Raw genomic sequence first — 20,097 nt, 5'->3', positions numbered from 1 at the left:
CATGTTAGGGTTCAATTTCTCCATGTTATATATTATTTGCAATTTTTAGGGTTCTTATTAATACTTTTAGGGTTCAAATAAATTAACTATTTAGGTAGACTAATTTATATATGGGGTTAAATTTCATTCTATGAAGCAACAATAATAGGATATGAATTGGACTTTTAGTTAACTAAAAAAGGATTAGGATATGAATTAACTAATTTAATTTGTTCTTGCTTTATTTAAATAGATGGAACATCATTCTTGGATGTACAATAGGAATTATCCTAATCGGCGGGGATTGCGGGAGGATTTTGTAGAAGGGGTTGAGGACTTTATTAGACATGCAATGTCACTTCTGCCATATATAAAAGAAGGAGTAATTAGGTGCCTTTGTGTTAAGTGCGACTGTATGAAGTTTGGAAAACTGGAGGAAGTTAAGGTTCATCTTTATATGGTGGGGTTTATAGCGAATTACTTTGTGTGGACTAATCATGGAGAGATGGATGGTAGCCATAGGATATTTCATAACATGGTTGTTGGTGAAAGTAGTAGGTCGAGGGAGAATAGAAATAGTGATTCCAGAATTCATGATATGGTTGCGAATGCTTTTGGAATGCACTTTGGGGGTGATCCCAACGAAAATGTTGAACAAACTCCTAATGATGAAGCAAGACATTTTTATGAACAGTTAGAGGAAGCTAGTCGTCCACTACGTGAAGGACGTCCGCACTCTGAGTTGTCTGTTGCAGTTAGATTACTAAGTATCAAATCTGATTGGAATATTTCTCAAGCAGCCATGGATTCTTTCATTGACCTTATGCGTGAACTAGTTGACGAAGAAATCAAATTACCTGGTGATTTCTATAAGGCAAAGAAATTAGTTTCTAAGTTAGGACTTTCGTCAATGAGAATTGATTGTTGTGAAGATGGTTGCATGTTATATTATAAAGATGATGCAAATTTAAGCAGTTGTAAATTTTGCGGAAAGTCTCGTTTCAAGAGGCTTTCTAGCGGGAAGATGGTCGCTATCAAGGCGATGCATTATTTACCTCTTATACCTAGGCTAAAGAGGTTATATGCGTCGATGAGTTCTGCTCCTCATATGAGATGACACTTTGAAAATAGAAGACCACCTGGTGTTATGTGCCATCCTTCAGATGGAGAAGCTTGGAAGCACTTTGATAGGACATATCCATATTTTGCTAGTGAACCAAGGAATATTCGGTTAGGTCTGTGTGCGGATGGCTTCACGCCTTTTTCTGTATCTGCGACACCGTATTCATGTTGGCCTGTCTTTCTTACACCTTATAATCTACCACCCGAGTTGTGCATGACTAGTCCATATATATTCTTAAATTGTATTATCCCCGGTCCACGTAATCCAAAAAGTTTGATAGATGTATATTTGCAACCTTTGATTGATGAGCTAAAACAATTGTGGTACGATGATGTTGAAACATATGACATATCAACCAAGCATAATTTCAATTTGCGTGCTAATTTAATGTGGACAATTAATGATTTTCTTGCGTATGGAATGTTGTCTGGGTGGATGACTGTTGGGAAGCTAGCTTGTCCTTACTACATGGAAAATAGTAAAGCGTTCACTTTGAAACATGGCCGAAAGCAATCATGGTTTGATTGTCATCGTCAATTCTTGCCTGAGGGTCATGAGTTTAGAAGGATGAAAAATGCTTTCAAAAAGAATAAACTGGAATATGATTATCCACCTCCCATACTTTTAGGTGATGAAATTTGGGAGAGGGTCCAGAACTTCAGTAAAGTTACTGAAATTCCACCGCATAGATTCCCCGGATACGGTGTTACTCATAATTGGACCAAACAGAGTATATTTTGGGAGTTGCCTTATTGGAAGGATAATCTTCTCCGTCACAACCTTGATGTCATGCATATTGAGAAGAATTATTTTGACAATTTGTTCAACACATTGATGGATGTTAAAGGTAAGACAAAGGATAACCCGAAGGCTAGAATGAACCTACAAGAATATTGCAGGCGGCCTGAATTACACTTGCAGACAACAAACAATGGTAAGTTATTCAAGCCCAAAGCAAGTTACACATTCACTTTGGAGGAAAGACGACAGATTTGTGATTGGGTAACGAAATTGAAGATGCCTAAGGGTTATGCATCGAATTTTGAGAAAAAAGTTGATATGGAGGTAGGGAAGTTGGGCCATTTGAAAAGTCATGACTGTCATGTTTTCATGGAGACCTTAGTGCCTATTGCATTTTCTGGTTTGCCTGAAAGAATCTGGAAACCCATCACTGAGATTAGTTTGTTTTTCAAAGTCTTGTGTTCTTCCACATTAAGGGAAGACTTGTGTTTTTCAAAGACTTATGGCCGCTATTTCATTAAAAAAAATAAAAATTCATGTATTTAGGGACCAAAGTTGGTCGCTAGTTTAATAAAATAAATAAATAATTGAATAAAAAAGCGACCAACATTGGTCTCTAGTTTCCATATTTTAAAATATAATATTTGGATTAGAGACCAAAGTTGGTCACTTTTTAATGATTACTAATAAATAAATAAATAACGTATTTTATATTTAGAGACCAACTTTGGTCGCCAAATTTATGTTATTAAATTAATAAAGCGACCAAAGTTGGTCTCTATAGTCAATATCCAGAAAAATTGGTCCATTTAGCTTAGAGACCAAAGTTGGTCGCTAATTAGCGACCAACTTTGGTCCCTAAATAAAAGGGACCATCAATATAGCTATCAGGCCCTTTTGGTCGCTTTTGGTCGTTTTTTGGTCGCTTTTTAGCCCAATAGCGACCAACTCTGATCGTTTTTTACGGTCGCTTTTTCCCGGATTTCTAGCAGTGGACAACTTTACCGTTGTTTCAAAATTTTCCTACTACACTAAAGAGTACTTCAATAAAATAATAGTTCAACGTAACATACGACCCCGATCAGTCGCAAGTGAGTATAATGACTGTATAAAGTTCTTGAAATATGACAAGCCTCCTCCTTATAACCTAGTTTTAATATCGTTCCATCAAATTTTATTAATGAACTCTTTTCTATAGAGGTAGATTCAGAATTCGCACTTCATTTAGAATATCACTGAATTCGACTGATCCTATACCTTACCTTGTAAGTTCACCCTTGTTTGTCCGAATAAGATCGAATAAGTGGCAACAAGAATAATTTCATAATTATAGTAAATTTCCTTCCACTATACATATGATTGGGGTGGATCACTATTTCGGTATCAAGTTCATCTGAGCCTAATGTTTTGATGGGGAGTATAGATTTTTATGTCAAAGTCCATGAAAATACAATAAATGCTATGTCTAAACCTGTAATAATAAAACTACAATAATTTTAATATTAAGAATCTTAAATGTCGAACCTATCAAGTAAAATCTTGGATTCGCTTCTTTATATGGACGTATATACAAGTTTAAAAATCCTAGAAATACAGTGCTATGTATTTAGAAATTTGTACGTTAATCAGATATAACATCATCGATTTTTTTATTTTATTTTTGCTTAACACTTGCATGCAACTTGAATAGTATTTTCAAATTAAAGATGAATGAGAAAGTACTTATTCCAATAGTATTTGCACACAAACTTTTATACATTAGTTAATTATATTTAATTACTAAATATTCTCATCTCATTTTATCAGTTAATCATGTCAAATTGATGTGATTTTTTTAAACTGATAGGGGCATTTTTTCTTTCCTTGCATCTTTCTGTGTATGTCTTCATTACATGCCTTTTTCACTTTATTTCCTTCTTTCTTTCTTCAGTCACTTATTAGTTTTTTTTGTAAATCTCAATGATTTTATTTTGCTTTAAAATATAGATTGCTATGTACTATTTCAGAAGGGTCGAATGGAATCACGTGACAAAGGGAAAAGAGGTCTTAAGTAGTGAAGTAATTAACTGAAGTCAATTATGTAGTTTATGCCCCTTTTCAGCTTTTTAGGCTAAGTTATGGTTGCAATAAATTAGCAAAGGTGTAGGGAATACAATAATGATTTAGACATTAAAATGATCTATAAAATTATAAACTGACTAATTAAACTAGATTAGTCTTACTGAGTTTTGCTTAATAATTGAGTGTCTAATTATGCTTAGCACCGGCAATTCAGATTGAAATATTCTTTTCAGATATTTTAGTATCTTTTTATAATAGAAAAGATTACTATTCAAGATAGGGGAATCTTGGATACCATTCATTATTGCTGAGAATTAAACATGAGATTAGGAAGATATAGACGGTAATATTAAAATAAAAAAATGATATTGTATAGCCGTTCTCAAAATAATAGCAAAAAACTATATATATATATATATATATATATATATATATATATATATATATATATATATATATATATATATATATTTATTTATTTATTTATATATGTTATATACAAAAAATTATATAAATTTTATACACTTTTACGGTTAACGAATGTAAATAGCTTCGGCCACGAGCTAAAAAGTAATCTTTGCCCTACTATAAATCACAAATCTAATTATGTCACGGCAATAAAAAACTTTATTTATTTTATTATTTTATACAAGAAACAAAAGAGAAGAAGACTAACCCCCAAAAAAAAAAATTACTAGCAAATTAAAGTTGGGTGATAAAGACCATGCACATGCACGCATGCAATTTGTCCTCCATCTTTGAATTTAGGAGGTCCCTACTTAATTAAAGGGTTCCACTCCCTCTTATATACTTTTGTTGAGTTTAAGGCAAAAAATATTTACACAATCAATCAGATATTTTTACAATACAAACGCTAATTGATAATTCGATCGTAAAAATAATACTTTTTTTATTTTAACTATATGGTGGTGTTTAACTAAATATGAAATTTAAGAAAGAATTTTTTTTTATACACAAGCTAGCAGTCTAAAATAAGCCATAAATATTTGTATGATTATAAATATTATCACTAAGAATAAATTAAGAAGTTTAAAGTTACAATATTATTTCTAAATATAAGAAAATATGACACATAAACTAAAACAGAAGAGTAGTAATATGCAAACATAGATTAATTAAACTATAGACAAATATACTTGTATTTGAGAAATACTAGTTTTTTTTTTTGGCTCAAACTTGAGACCTGTAGTTAAGGAAGGAATAGCCTCATCCACTGCAACTCATCACGGTGACTAGCTAGTGTTACTTGCAAACAAGTATGAATTGACAGCAAAACAGCAATAACTATTTGTGCAGAGGGAGTTTGGTACTGAACACTACTGAATGGATGTCACAAGAAGATAAAAGTGTGAATCCCACGGACTGAACTGTTTTGTCTACTTTAATTTACTTGCATGGGACACAGTACAATTGGCTTTAGGGGTCCATCCAATAAAATTGAAACGAATACACAGAAGATCGCTTGAGAGAATTCCGAGTAGGGAGAGGTGAGGGTGACAAGAAGAGGAAAATATCATCACCCTGATTATTCTTGATATAATCTATTCGAAACTAACGTTCGTGCGTGAGAAAGTTACTATACGTATTGCTAAAGTTAAAATACTACTTCCCCCGTTTCAATTTATGTGAACATGTTTGATTAGGCTCGGAATTTAAGAAAAAATAAAGACTTTTTGAATTTGTGATCCTAAACAAGTCAAAAAAGGGTCAGAGTACTTGTGTGGTTATAAAAACTTCAGAAAAGGCTTAAAAATGCCACTCAACTAACATAAATGGCCTATCTATGTCATCCGTTAAAAGCTCGCCCTATTCACGCCACTAACATTATACTTTTGGCCTATTTATGCCACTAACGTTATACTTTTGGCCTATTTATGCCATTGTCGACTAGCAGTTCTATTTTCTGATATTTAAATAATAAGAATTAATTTTTCGACCCCCACCTTTGCCACGTGACTTTATATTACTGGTTCTTCTTTACTTGACCCAACATTTCTTTTAACCATGATTATGTATAATTAACCATGCCCAACCTGATAAAATCCAACCATCTTTTAACCCAATCCCTAATTCCTTGTCACGACTCGATAAGATCAGTGTTCAGTGATTTATATTTATTTGAAACCGATGTTGTGTTTATTTCAATTCAACTTGTCAAAATTTAAATCTTAGAAGCTCATGATTTGTACTACTAGTCCTTGGGAAAAGTATTAAGGTTCAATTATTTTATCATTTATTTGTTTTAAAAAAATCTCATTAAATTGGATAGTTGTTAATTGGCTTACCTAGCAGGTTGGGTTAGGTGCCATCATGACTAGTTAGATTTTGGGTTGTGACAAGGAATTAGGGGTTGGGTTAAAAGATGGTTGGATTTTATCGGGTTGGGCATGGTTCATTATACATAATCAGGGTTAAAAGAAATGCATGGTCAATTAAAGAAGAACCAGTAATATAAAGACACATGGCAAAGGTGGGGTCGAAAAATTAATTCTTATTATTTAAAAACCAGAAAATGGAATTGTTAGTAGACAATGGCATAAATAGGCCAAAAGTATAACGTTAGTGGCATGAATAGGACGACCTTTTGACGGATGTCATAGATAGGCCATTTATGTTAGTTGAGTGGCATTTTTAGGCATTTTCCGTAAAACTTCTCATTAAGGGTAGAACTGAAATTTTAGAAAGGGGTCATTCTTCTTGGAATGGACCAAAAAGGAAATAGGTTCACATAACCTTGAATGGAGGGAGTAGTAATATTTTCATTTTGTTTCTTATTTATATATATAGATCAAGTAAAAAGAATTCAATAAAACGAGTGTCCCGTGACACTGCTTAGGATAACGTAATGAGGTATATCCACTCCCGAGCAATCGGTGTCGAAACCAAAGCCTCAATTAATCCGGACTCAATTTGCGCTAGCTAGAAAACCCACTATATGGGTTAAGTGCTCCTTGTCGAAGAGGATTACATTCTCGAATTATGAACTCGAGACCTCTGCTTAAATGAACATTTACCGTTCTACCATACCCTACTAGCTACTAGTTATTTAGTCTTTGTAACTATGTATACTTTATTGGCAATTAGTAGACAAACATAAACAAACTAGGATACTTATTTGCACCCCAGTGCATTAAGCTTCCGTTATGCGCGGGATCCGAGGAAGAGCTGGACCACAAAAGTCTATCGTACACAATCGTAGCCTATAATTATACAATATGCTATTTCCACGGCTTGAACTCGTGACCTTCTGTCACGCAGGATACTTACCTGCATGACAGCTATTTCCTATTCTACAGGAGTACTTAACAAAACAGTATGATTTTTTCAGTATATTTCAGTATTTACTACACTTTATATAGCTGTTACAAAGTACAAGCTAATGGGAAGCTAATATTTGAGGGCCCAAAGTCACACAGTCTTTTGTATAAAGCAATTGTCAAGCGCCAACTACATTTGAAAAAATTTAAAAGTCAATAAATAGAAGAAAGCAAGAAGAAAATTACTTCAAATCTGGATTTTCCAATGAATCATCAGCTTCAAGTATTAGATGAAGACTATAAATCATCATCAGAAGAAGAAGAAAAAGAAAAGGAAGACATTGTTTTTCAAGAAAATATCCTCCCAAGTCATTACCAAAACCATCATTTTCACCAATTATGCCAAACACACGCAGATTCCCACTACGCAAAATGGGCTAATTTCACTTCCTCTAGCGCAACTTTAGTCCCAAAGCACCAAAACAACGCACAATGTCCTAGTTTCAAACAAGAAATCAAGAATGTATCACCAAAAAAGAAGCCAAAGAGAACCAACACTGATGTGATAGAAGTCCACAGAAGCCGCATTGTCCGAGCTACAGGACGAAAAGACCGGCACAGCAAGGTTTCAACAGCCAGCGGTCCGAGGGACAGACGAGTTAGGCTCTCACCAAACACTGCAATTCAGTTCTATGATGTTCAAGATCGACTTGGCTATGACCGTCCAAGTAAGGCCATCGATTGGCTGATCAAAGAAGCTAAAGCTGCAATTGACGCACTTGAAAATAATCCTTTTCAAGTCCTCTCCAGGAAGGTTGACTCGACAAATAAAGCACTGAACTGGCGAACTATAAATGTTGAAAATGAAGAAGGCCAATTTGTTCTTGAACAGAGTTCAAAAGTTAGTCAAGAATACAGTGACATTCCAAAATATGAATGTGGAGTTCAGAATGAAAGCCCAAATGGAAATTTGAGCTTGTTTTCATCAGTTAATGACGCCAAGATTCAATCTGTAAGTGATTTTCAGAGATACCAACAAGGCCATTTTCACTCAGAAACCAAAAACCAAGCCCAATGCAACTTTTACAATTTCCAGTCATCCCAAGATCAGTCCGTCATTTTTTCAACCAACTCCAATTTAGAGTTAAGAGAGGATTCAACATTCAGCTTTTTATCACATAACTTCCCCTCAATCCTAGGCCAAAACCAGTTCTTTAATCAGAGGGAATACCTTCAGTCCAGTTTTTTAGCTCAAACTAGTGTTCCATTGAACACTCAATTTCAGACTAGTTCTTATGCTAACAATGAATTTTCCAGTGATGGCTTATTGTAACTGCACTTCTACATTGTCAAGTTTAGCTTTTCACCAAGTCCATTTCCTTGTATTATTACATGTTTTGGAGCTGAAATATTTGTTTGTTAGATTTTATGTGTAATTCCTATTATAGAAAGGAAATATTTCAGGGTACATCTTATCAGTCTCGTCAATAAGTTATCTTTTTATATGATTTCAAACAATTCTCATCGATAAATGACTTTTGGGTTTGACTTAGTGGGCGTTTTGGACGTAAGAATTGTAAAGTTTCCACAGAAAAAATTTAAGTGAAAATAATATTTGAAAATTAGAGTTGTGTTTGGATATAAATACAATTTAGAGCGGTTTTTGAATTTTTGTGAGTGATTTGAAGTGAAAATTTTGAAAAACAGCTTTTTGGAGTTTTTTAAATTTCCGAAAAAATCCGAAATTCAACTTTAAGTGAAATTTGAAATTTTCGTGGACAAACACTGATTCCGGAAAAAATAACAATTTTTTGAAAAAAAAATGAAAAATATCAAGCAATTTCAAGATCAATTTTATATAGCTGTAAATGCCATGCAGCTTGGACAAGCTGGCAAATGGTCATAGCCAATTTTATGGCATTACAAGTATAATAGGGTAATAGCATTACAAATTAAGTTTTTAGCATGATTTAAGAGGCAATAGTATCAACATAAGTTAAGAGTAAGTAAAGATATTGTTCATCAAGTTCTTGCTAAGACATATAATAGCAGTATAAATTAAGTATCGCAAAGCATATCTAGTCCTAACAGAGGCGGGTGTAGGGTGATGGTACCGAGTTCATCTAAACCCAATACAACATAAATTTATGTTTAAGAATCTATTCAAATTGCAAAAATTAATAGTTATAAACTCATAACTTTTGTATGTACAATGAGCTTAATGTTAAGAACATTAAATATTGAACTCATAGAACTTATATTCTTGATCCGTCTCTGAATCCTAAGTCCAGATAAAAGAGAAGATTTGCAGTAAGTTTGTAAACATAACATATTAATGATGACTTATACAAATATTGGAATGTCTGTTGCTGCCATGTGACCAGGAGGTCACAAGCTCGAGTCGTGGAAATAACTTCTTGTAAAAACACAAGGTAAAGCTGTATATAATAGATCTTTGTGGTACGATTCTTCTCCGAATCACGAATATAGTCGGAGCTTAGCGCACTGAACTGCGTTTTTTTGGGAATGCCTATTGATTTGATGTGTTTGAGAAACCAGAATTTCCTATGCTAAACCTGACACCATGTGAGCCCATGGAATTTGGGATCATGTGTATACTTTCATGTAGTAATGATGGCTACAAGAGAGTAGCTTTTCATTCATGTGGGCAGTTTTGGGGCCATTAAATAAAAGGAGTTCCCAAACATAGAAAAATAATAACAGTAGAGTAGCATATGTTGGAGAAATTATTACAAGTAAATACAGAAACTGCAATAGTAGTTCTAAATTATAATAACAAACCTTGCTAGGGCTTCCTATTTGGTTGGGCTACACTCTTGCCATATAGGGGGGCTACATATCTATTCATAGGCTTGGCTACGTTAAACTTTTTGCATTTCTCAACTGTCAAATTACTTTCTTTGCTTTTATTATTTGAGGATTTCTGCCCATTGTTTTTGCTTTTTTCCCGTGTCTTTTACGAAGAATTACTTTAAATAGTCTTCTATCCAAGCGCCTAAATTTAAAATAGCCATCGAATATATAATATATTTATAATTCATGTATAATATATGTAAAATTGTGTATAATTATAGAAGGTCGGGTGATATACAGTGTAAATGTTTCTATAATTATTCTATAATTTATGTATATTTCTTAGAAAAAATAAATAGTAAATTCGACTAGCTATTTGTGTAAAAAACCCATCTTTTATCGGAAAAGATATTGATGCCTAGTTTAAATTGCTCAGTTTTTTAAGAATATGAAAATTGTCGATCAATATTTACCTAATGAGCATAGGTGGTGGCAAACATGTGAAATATATATATGGGAAGCACGCCGTGGTCTACTAGTCGCGTTTAATTGTCCAAAAGAGTACCGTCAACTCCAAAAAATGTTTTTCTTCTCTTGGTGGATGCTTGCGATGGGTAGTGGATGTATGTAGCGACGATGTCAAAATTTCACTAAGGGATATCAAAATATAAAGAAATAAACATACACAAAAGCTACCTTTAACAGTGTGCACTTGACACACTTGAAAATATGCAAAATAAATGTTGGGTATGTGAACAAAGTCTCGTATTGGTAGCTGAAAATTTTGGGAGCTTACATATAAGGTGTCGGGATCTCTTAATGGTGTGAGGCCTTTTGGGAAAAACGTACGGGCTTGGTCCAAAGCGGACAATATCACACTATGTTAAGAGTGTTATTAGGCCGTTTTAGTCCAATAACTGGTATCAGAGCCCAGGTTCGGCGGGACGAGTATGAAGATGGCAAAGTGATGGTGCGGGACGATGCGCACACAAGAAGAAGCTAGTTACAAGCTTTGGTTGCCATAATACTCTAACAATATGAGTGACATATAGTGAATCTCGAAAATTGCGTGTCAATGGTCACATGGAACTTGGTTCGAGGGGGAGACCCGTGAATCGTGGTAGTGAGCCACGTAGAGTTTAGTTCGAGGGGAAGATTGTTGGGTAGCTGAAAAGTTTGGGAGCCTACATATTTTGGGATCTCTTAATGGTGTGAGACCTTTTGGAGAAAACCGTGCAGACTTAGTCCAAAGCGTACAATATAATACCATTTTAAGAGTATTTTTGGAATGGTTGAACCACGAGTCCAAAACCTTTTTGATGTTTTTTTGGACAAAAAATACTTTTATACTGCTTAAAAAAAAGTTACATAAATGAGTAAAACGTAGTACTATACTGCGAACTACGTTAACGGAAATTAGTCCGTTAAAGTAAAACGCAGTACCATATTGCGTTTCACTTTAATTTTTTTTTTTTTTGTAATTCGCAATATAATACTGCGTTTTATAAAGCTGTTCGCAGTATTATACTGTGTTTTACTCTGGTTTTTGGCCCACCAATAATGAACTGACATAACAATAATTCAATACATAAAACGTAGTATTGTACTGCGTTTTGCATTCGGACTTGCCTTATTTAAAGGTGTTTCAATTTTATGAAAATTCATTCAATCTTCAAACTTACGTTCATACTTCTCTCTTCTTCTTATCAATCCATTTTTTACAATGTCTGAAGTGACAAAAATAAGGGTTTCACTATATTGGGGGGGGGGGTGAGATTGTGTTGGAGAATAACTCTGTGAGGTATAGCTCACCTCCACAATGTCATGTTAAATTACCGCTTACTATGGAGTACGATAAATTGGTATCGTTGTTACGTAAAAAATGAATGAGAGGTGGCGTTCGGTTAACCTTAAAATAACCGATAGATTTCCGTATTTAGTGACTCCGCAGGGGTTTGCTTATTATTCTGAGTTTAACATCGAGGATGATGAAACTCTTAGAGATTTTTTGCGTATTCCGGATGAATACAGGGAATTTATTGTAATAAAATTATTGGAAATGTACGTCAAGGTGGAAGACGTTCCCAATAATGAGGGCGTGCATAGTAGGGATAACCCTCAGTCATCGAGTGGTTATTCTGGAGCAGTTTTTGCCGGACAGATTGCTGATGAAAGAGCTTGCCTTGATTTAAACTCGTCACCACCAGCGAATGAGCAGCTGCAAAATAATTTTTCGACTTTATATAATCAACAAGACGACTGGTAAACTTCAATTCTGTGGGTGCTTTAGCGATGTTTATTCTATGTTTTAATTGGATTTGTATTAACACTCATATTTTTCATAGGGGGTACCGTCCGGATACGAATTTTACAAGTTATGACCCCGCCCCTAGTTGAAATATGTGTATTTCTGGAGTATTGAACCACGGTGGTCCATCCTGGAGTCATCACCAACAAGCAAATATCCATCATGAAACGTCAAGACAGTATGACTTGTAAGTAAAGTGATATAGCTATATCTAAAGTATTTATCTAGTTGGGTATATTATCATTTTGTTATTTTTGTGCAGTGAAAACGAGATTCTTGAAGCTCCTAACCTCACACAGTTGCCCATAGACGACATATTTACTCGTGATTTGGCAGATGCACAGAGTCAGGAAGATGATAGTGATTATGACAACAATGCGGATGAGTCTGGGGATGACACACCCTTCCATAATGAGGGTGATGAGGAGGAGGAAGTGAATGTTGAACCTGAGCTGACGAGGGAGCATGTTCCTCCACCTCCCGCTAGACCAAGAGTGTACGAGTCCCACATGCCATTTCATGAGCGGAATATTCCCTACCTTGATAATTTGCCAAGCATGCCGAACGTGGATGCCCTCACAAGGGATGATGATGAATTTCGGTCAGCGATGTGGGATGAGTCTAGACCAGCTATTCTGACAAAGGGCATGTATTTCCCTGATAAAGCTCGCTTAATTAGGGCTGTAAAAATCTATAGTATAAGAAAGTGTCGTGAGATGACAGTAAGTGAGTCAACTACGGAGAAATACAAGGTTGTATGTCGTAGAGACTTTATGGGTTGTCACTGGATGTTGCGTGCCACCAAGAAGAAATCAGGTTTGTGGAAAGTGGGTAAATTTATTAGCGAGCACAGATGTGAAATGGACACATACAATGAGAATCACTTCAACTTGGATGTGGACTTGATTTCTCTTGTCTTGATTCCATATTTGGAAGTGTCCATTAGGTTCAAGATTAAAGAGTGTATTACAGTCGTCCACCAGGAGTATGGTTGTACTATAACCAAAAGAAAGGCATATCTCGGTCGCAAACGTGCCTTTGAACTTATTTATGGCGACTGGGATAAGTCTTTTTCAAATCTGCCCAGGTACATGGCCGCACTGCAACACTTTAACCCCGGGACTGTTGTTGAATGGAGGCGTGAGCGGAGTCCGGACAGACCCGAATATATTTTCAACTATGTGTTCTGGTCATTTAAACCAGCAATTGATGGTTTTGTGCATTGTCGTCCTGTTATTTCCATAGACGATACCCATGTCTATGGAAAGTATGATATTAAGCTTTTGATTGCAGTTGCAGTAGATGCCAACAGGCAAATATTTCCACTAGCTTTTGCAATATGTGCCAACGAAAGTGAAGAGACATGGACGCTTTTTTTGAACCACTTGAAGCAGCACGTTGTCACACAGCGTTCAGGTATTTGTCTAATATCATATCGGCATGGTGGTATTTTAAGTTCTATACGTCACTTGCCTGAATGGCAGGAACCATATGCATACCACCGTTACTGTGTGCGTCACCTGAAAGCCAATTTCCAGAAGAAATATCCTGACAAGGCATTGCATGACTTAATGTGGATGGCTGCAACTGAGCACCAACAGTGCAAATTCACCAGGCGCATGGAAGCGATCCAGCAATTAGAACCACGAGCCTATACTTGGTTGATGGGGCATGAGCTTCACATATGGACATTACATGCTGATGGAGGAAGGCGATGGGGAGCCCTCACTACAAACGTGTCGGAGTCATTCAACGGCTTGTTGAAGTCTGCCCGTGGACTGCCTGTCACTGCCATGGTCCGCATGACATTCAAATAGAGTGCGGAGAGGTTTGTTGAAAGGCATACAGCTACATCAGCATTGATGGGCAGGGGTGTTCAATTTATGCCAATACCCATGAGAAGATTTGAAAGGTCCAGGAGGCGAGCACAGTGGCATTCATTTATTCAGTACGATCATGAACGAGGTGTTTTTGAAGTTAAGACCGCTATCCGCGGACATCGTGGGAATAATCTACAGACGGTGAATGAAAATAGAAGGTTATGTTCATGTGGGAAATGGACCATCTACCATATGTCGTGCGCACATGCGTTGAAGTGCTTTCAACAAGTTGGATATGGGGCAACAAACTATATTGATAGGCAATACAGTATTGCTGCATACGTAGACACGTATAGTGGGAAGCTGCAACCATTAGGTGCTGAGCATTATTGGCCACCGGAACCTTTTAAGATGGTATGTAACAAGTACTATTTGCGCAAGCTGCAAGTGCAAAAGAGAACGTGTATACGGAACTAAATGGATATTGGTGACACCGTTTATGCGCGTAAATGTGGAATATGCTCGCAAACAGGACACGACCGTCGTAAATGTCCTTCAGGTGGTGTGCGTGGCGGTGGTAATCCGGCTCCTGGTGCAAGTTCGTCGAATGTACCCAACTATCAAGGATACCCCTAGTCTTTTATTTTGGTTTTTTTTTGTAATACGTGTTTGTACTTGTGTATGTTGTAATAAACTTCAAATAAAATTATGTTCCACAATTTGGAATAAGTGAAGAAAAAGCTGTTTAATTGTAGGAAAATGTAAATAAAACATTACTACAGAACAAACACAAACATAACAGGACAACATAATAAAAATACATGAAATATGAAAAATACACTAAACACATACATGCCAATGTTTAGTCCTGGTTGCCATTTATTCTCCGCTCCAACCACTTAAATCGTTCTTCCATTCATTCTTTTTCTTCTTCTACCTCTTTCAGTTTCGCCTTCACCTCCGCAAGTTCCCGTTTATATTTTTCTTTTCGTTCCTTTTGTGTTTCACAATTCCATTGTGCTTTCCATTTTTCTTCTCCCACCTCCTTCAGTTTCGCCCTCATTTCTACAATAATTCTATCGCTTTTTCTTTGTGTTTCCCGTTGGCATAAACACATATTATGAAGAAACTGCAGTTGTTCTCTGTAGCATTCCTGATAACATGGTTCATCAACCCATTCCTCAAAATTACAAATAGGTTCGCCGAGAACCTTATATAACTGGTTCATACAACACCAGTAGCGGCATCCAACTTCACCACCGTCCCAACAATTTTGCATCGAGCATTTTTTTCCACAGTTGCACTTTGGTGGACGAAGAGGTTGAGCCATTTAATGAAATATTTGCTTTTAGTAAAAAAAACCTTACTTTTAATGAAATATTTACTTTTACTAATTTTTGAGCACACAAAATAACTACAATGATGCCGTTATTTATAGGCGAAAAATTTAATACATAAAGCGTGGTATAGTACTGCGTTTTATGGAGTTATCTTGTCGTTCTGAAAAAGATGAAAACCATGTGAAAAAAACTGGTTTATTGCAGAAAAATTTAATACATAAAGCGTGGTATAGTACTGCGTTTTATGGAGTTGTCTTGTCGTTCTGAAAAAGATGAAAACCATGTGAAAAAAGCTGGTTTATTGCAGAAAAATTTAATACATAAAGCGTGGTATAGTACTGCATTTTATGGAGTTGTCTTGTCGTTCTGAAAAAGATGAAAACCATGTGAAAAAAGCTGGTTTTAGTTATCCTTTGTGCAGTGATGGTTTTAGTTCTACTGTTTGTTTTTGTGTTACATTTGCAATGTTTGTGTTTCTTGTGTACTGTTTAAGTAAAACTGCTGTTCAAACGCAATTAAAATAAAAATGTTGTTAAAAGATAATTGTTATCATTATTTACATAATGCACTATTTACACAAACTAAAAACCTAAGTAAATCAGTGAGTCCCGCAGCCTGTGTGCTTCAGTGCTGCTGCTGGCCTGAGTCGCATCCCCTGTCGCCCGGGTACACTATCTGGATCATCATCATCAAGCCGCCTCTTTATGTGAGGATGTGCAGCATCATCAATACAACAGCTGGCAGGATCAGAAGAATAGGCCGTCGGGTCGTCAGTAACCTACAAAACAAGTACTAAACTTAGCATGTGACAAAGTATATTTGTATTGTACGTGTTAAGTCAAAAAATATATTCCCACCGTGGTCTCGTCGGCCTCCTGAATATATGCATCCGTGGTGTCCTCATCAAAGCATGTAGTGGCCTCAAATATGGGCTGGGATGAAGCCTTCATAAAAACCTTAAAAATTAATTAATGGCAGCTCATTAAGGAAAAGAAAACAAATTGAAATTTTAAAGTAATACAAACATACCTGCGCCTGTGGTAGATCCGCATCAACCGCCAGGGATGAGGCATAACTCAACCTGCGCCCGCCATCCACGTCCCGGGTGGGCCGATCCTCAGCTACGGTAGATGGGCATGCAAAGTACTGGTATACATCCCCGTTGAATGTACCCGTAATCGACAATGCTCCTGACGGGGTGACCTGCGATGCTGGCAGAGATAGCTGAAGGCTGTACGAAGGCATGCTGCTGGAAGGCTCATCTTCCTGAGGTATATAACCCGGCTGATCATCTCCAAGCGCCAAAACTGCAAAGTCCTCATCATGTCCCTCAACATGTGGGTCGACAGGTGCCTCCACGCCCCCTTGCTGGGGACCACCTCCTCGCCGTCCCCCGCGACCCCGTGAGGCACCCCTACCTCGTGGGGCACCCCTCCCTCGTGCCCTACCCCTGCCTCGTGGGACACCCCTACCCTGATGGTAGTCCTCTGGCGCCGCATACTGAGCCTCGTGGTCCAACCTCGCAGCATTTCTTGCCTAAAACAGGATCCGACGAGCCAACTATGCCACCCGCCGGCCATAGTCAACGACTGCAGGGATGTCGGTATGCTGCTGCATCTCCTATCCCAACTGGTAGAGGTGATGATGGCCAATAGCCTGTGAAATATTTAAAATATTAATTAAATAACGCTATATCACAATTATACGATATTAATAAGCCAAAAAACATACCAGTGCCTCGTGTCTCCCGGCGTATGGTCTGTAGCGCTCGCCAAGTACATGAATGGGGTTCCCGATAATCAGTCGGGTGTGACGGCGGTACCATGACGCATACATATGAATAGTGGCCTCCTGGGTAAATGTAGGTGCTGGCGGAATACGGTCAGCTCGGTGCTCCTCCCAAATAAGGACCTGCTGCTCTAGCCATCCCATATATATATCGTCCAGCCTGGCACGGTCATCCTGCTGATAGTGTATAGCCACCCATCCAGGATCCCTCGGTATAGGCTGGGGACGGTGAAACTGGCGAAGCACACGCTCTATGGCATGATACTCAACCATATCGAAGAAGATCATCGGGACGGAGGTGCTCCAAAGCATTCGATCGACTGAGCAATAAAAGGGCAGCTGAGCTACCAACTCGTCGTTGTATGGCGTCTAGATGAACTGCCAAATAATAACATAAAAGTGAGTATGCGCAACACAACTCAATTTAAACAAGTAAGTGTAGGTACATATCTACCTGTCCGTCCACCAGCATATCTAGCACATCCCTGATAAGGGGGAGATTATGATGAGCATCGGTCCCTCGGTAGTTCCCACGCCGGAGAATCCACCTAGAAGCTAGAGGGAGAAACGGATAAGCCTCACCAGGCACAAGTGCTGGTAGAGGTGGATGCAACGGCATGATCCGCTGCCAGGCCCAAACCTAAGATAAAAGGTTGATGTAAAATTTATGAGTGATTTCGACCATATAGAATTCGGCGAAATGAACAAAGTATTCAAAAATGTTGTCACCTGTAGGAGGGGCAGAAAACCACATATGTCCACCGCTGGGCCCATGCTCGCCCAGCACATGCTCCTATACAGATATGCGAGAACAGCAGCACTCCAACTGTACTGGGGTAAACCATCCAACTCCTGAAGATGATGGAGAAAGCGCATACTCACTTTACTCCCCGAAGTGTTCGGGAACAAAACACACCCGAAAAGAAGGAGCAGCGCCAACCGCCTGTACCTCTCAATATGGAGATCCTCCGTCTCTCCGGTAATGTCTGGGTGCAAAAACGCCATATGATCTCTGATGGCTGACAAAGCAACGTGACTGCCCCCAGCGTCACCCTGAGGTCTATAACCAGTAAAATGCATCATCATATCCAAAAATTGTGCATGCGTCATGGATCTAATGTACTGGGGCAGTGCTACGGCCCGTCCATCTACGCGCAGCCCGTACAAAACCTGAACATCCTCCAGCGTGATGGTGGCCTCTCTAGTGGGCAAGTGAAAAGTGTGCGTCTCCAGTCGCCACCGCTCTACCAAGGCCGTGATGAGAGACCAATCAAGCTGCATCCGTCCAAGCTCAAAAATCGTATAGAAGCCCGTAGCCTGTAAACGCGCGACTACGCGGGCATGGAAAGGATGCTCCCCGATGAACTCCCACAAATTGTCAGGTCTCCTGGGGCGGAGAGGCTGCATCGATAGCTGTCCCTCCAATACAAATGAGGACCTATGGTCGCCCTGCAACACTAGTAGCTGATCCTCGGCAGGTCCGGGATGCGCAGGCGGAAGAAAGTCCATGTCGTCTACTATAATTTAAACAAAATTAATTGTGTGTGTTAGCTTAATAAATTAAATAATTAATTATGTTTAAAATTGGACTGAATAATTATGTACGGGTTCCAGGCTCGATATTTGAGGCCCGGTAGCACCGAGTTATCCTTAATTATTATGCGTGTTAATTTCAACATTTTTAGAATTGTGCCTGTTAGCTTAATAAATTAAATAATTAATTATGTTTAAAATTAGATTGAATAATTATGTACGAGTTCCAGGCTCAATATTTGAGGCCCGGTAGCACCGATTTATCCTTAATTATTATGCGTGTTAATTTCAACATTTTTAGAATTGTGCCTGTTAGCTTAATAAATTAAATAATTAATTATGTTTAAAATTGGACTGAATAATTATGTACGGGTTCCAGGCTCGATATTTGAGGCCCGGTAGCACCGAGTTATCCTTAATTATTATGCGTGTTAATTTCAACATTTTTAGAATTGTGCCTGTTAGCTTAATAAATTAAATAATTAATTATGTTTAAAATTGGACTGAATAATTATGTATGGGTTCCAGGCTCGATATTTGAGGCCTGGTAGCACTGAGTTATCCTTAATTATTATGCGTGTTAATTTCAACATTTTTAGAATTGTGCCTGTTAGCTTAATAAATTAAATAATTAATTATGTTTAAAATTGGACTGAATAATTATGTATGGGTTCCAGACTCGATATTTGAGTTAATTTTACAACATATATTAATTTGTTACTTTTGTAAGTTTATTGTTATAAATTAAATAATTAATTTTGTAAAGTGTAATTGGAGTTACTACATACTTAAACTACATAGACTCTACGCTGAAAGGCTCTACATTTTACTACGCTAAAAGGCTCTATATTTTACAACACTAAAAGGCTCTATATTTTACTACACTAAAAGGCTCTATATTTTACTACGCTAAAAGGTCAATATCTATATTATATTAAAAGGGGAGTAGTATGCATTGTGGTTAAGCCAAGTGGCAAGCTAAATGGAAGCCACTTGGCAATTTTAAGATAATATTAATAATTAGAAATTATATATAGAAACATAATTAATGGAAGTAGTTTAATGAATCTTATACATAATCTAAATAGATCTTAGACAAATCTAATCTATATATCTATAATTAAATTTATATGTGTATTTGTATCTATATCTATATTTATATATTGATCTACTCATAGATTTTTTTCTATATTAGCTAGAAATATGGAGGTGAAAAATTAATTAAAAACTATAATAAAACAATAAAAATATATAAAGACGTAAATTGAGATAACCTATAACTATTTATACTTTGGAGTAAGTTAAAATATAG

General features: G+C 37.0%; 1 protein-coding gene across 1 annotated transcript; it reads left to right on the top strand.

The window, feature by feature from the left end:
- Positions 1–7,418: 7,418 nt before the first annotated feature.
- On the top strand, positions 7,419–8,640 carry LOC107768765 (uncharacterized). Its single transcript, XM_016587910.2, has one exon. It carries the CDS (start codon positions 7,448–7,450, stop codon positions 8,513–8,515), a length of 1,068 nt encoding a protein of 355 aa, XP_016443396.1. The 5' UTR covers positions 7,419–7,447; the 3' UTR covers positions 8,516–8,640.
- Positions 8,641–20,097: the final 11,457 nt, after the last annotated feature.

The sequence above is a fragment of the Nicotiana tabacum genome, chromosome 1 (genome assembly GCF_000715075.1).
Source record: "Nicotiana tabacum cultivar K326 chromosome 1, ASM71507v2, whole genome shotgun sequence".
NCBI lineage: Eukaryota > Viridiplantae > Streptophyta > Magnoliopsida > Solanales > Solanaceae > Nicotiana > Nicotiana tabacum.
Note: the sequence above shows the minus strand (reverse complement) of the source record. Positions and strands in the feature narration are given on the sequence as shown.

Coding starts and splice junctions, on each gene's coding strand:
- LOC107768765 (XM_016587910.2), top strand. CDS start 7,448: ATGAATCATCAGCTTCAAGTATTAGATGAAGACTATAAATCATCATCA.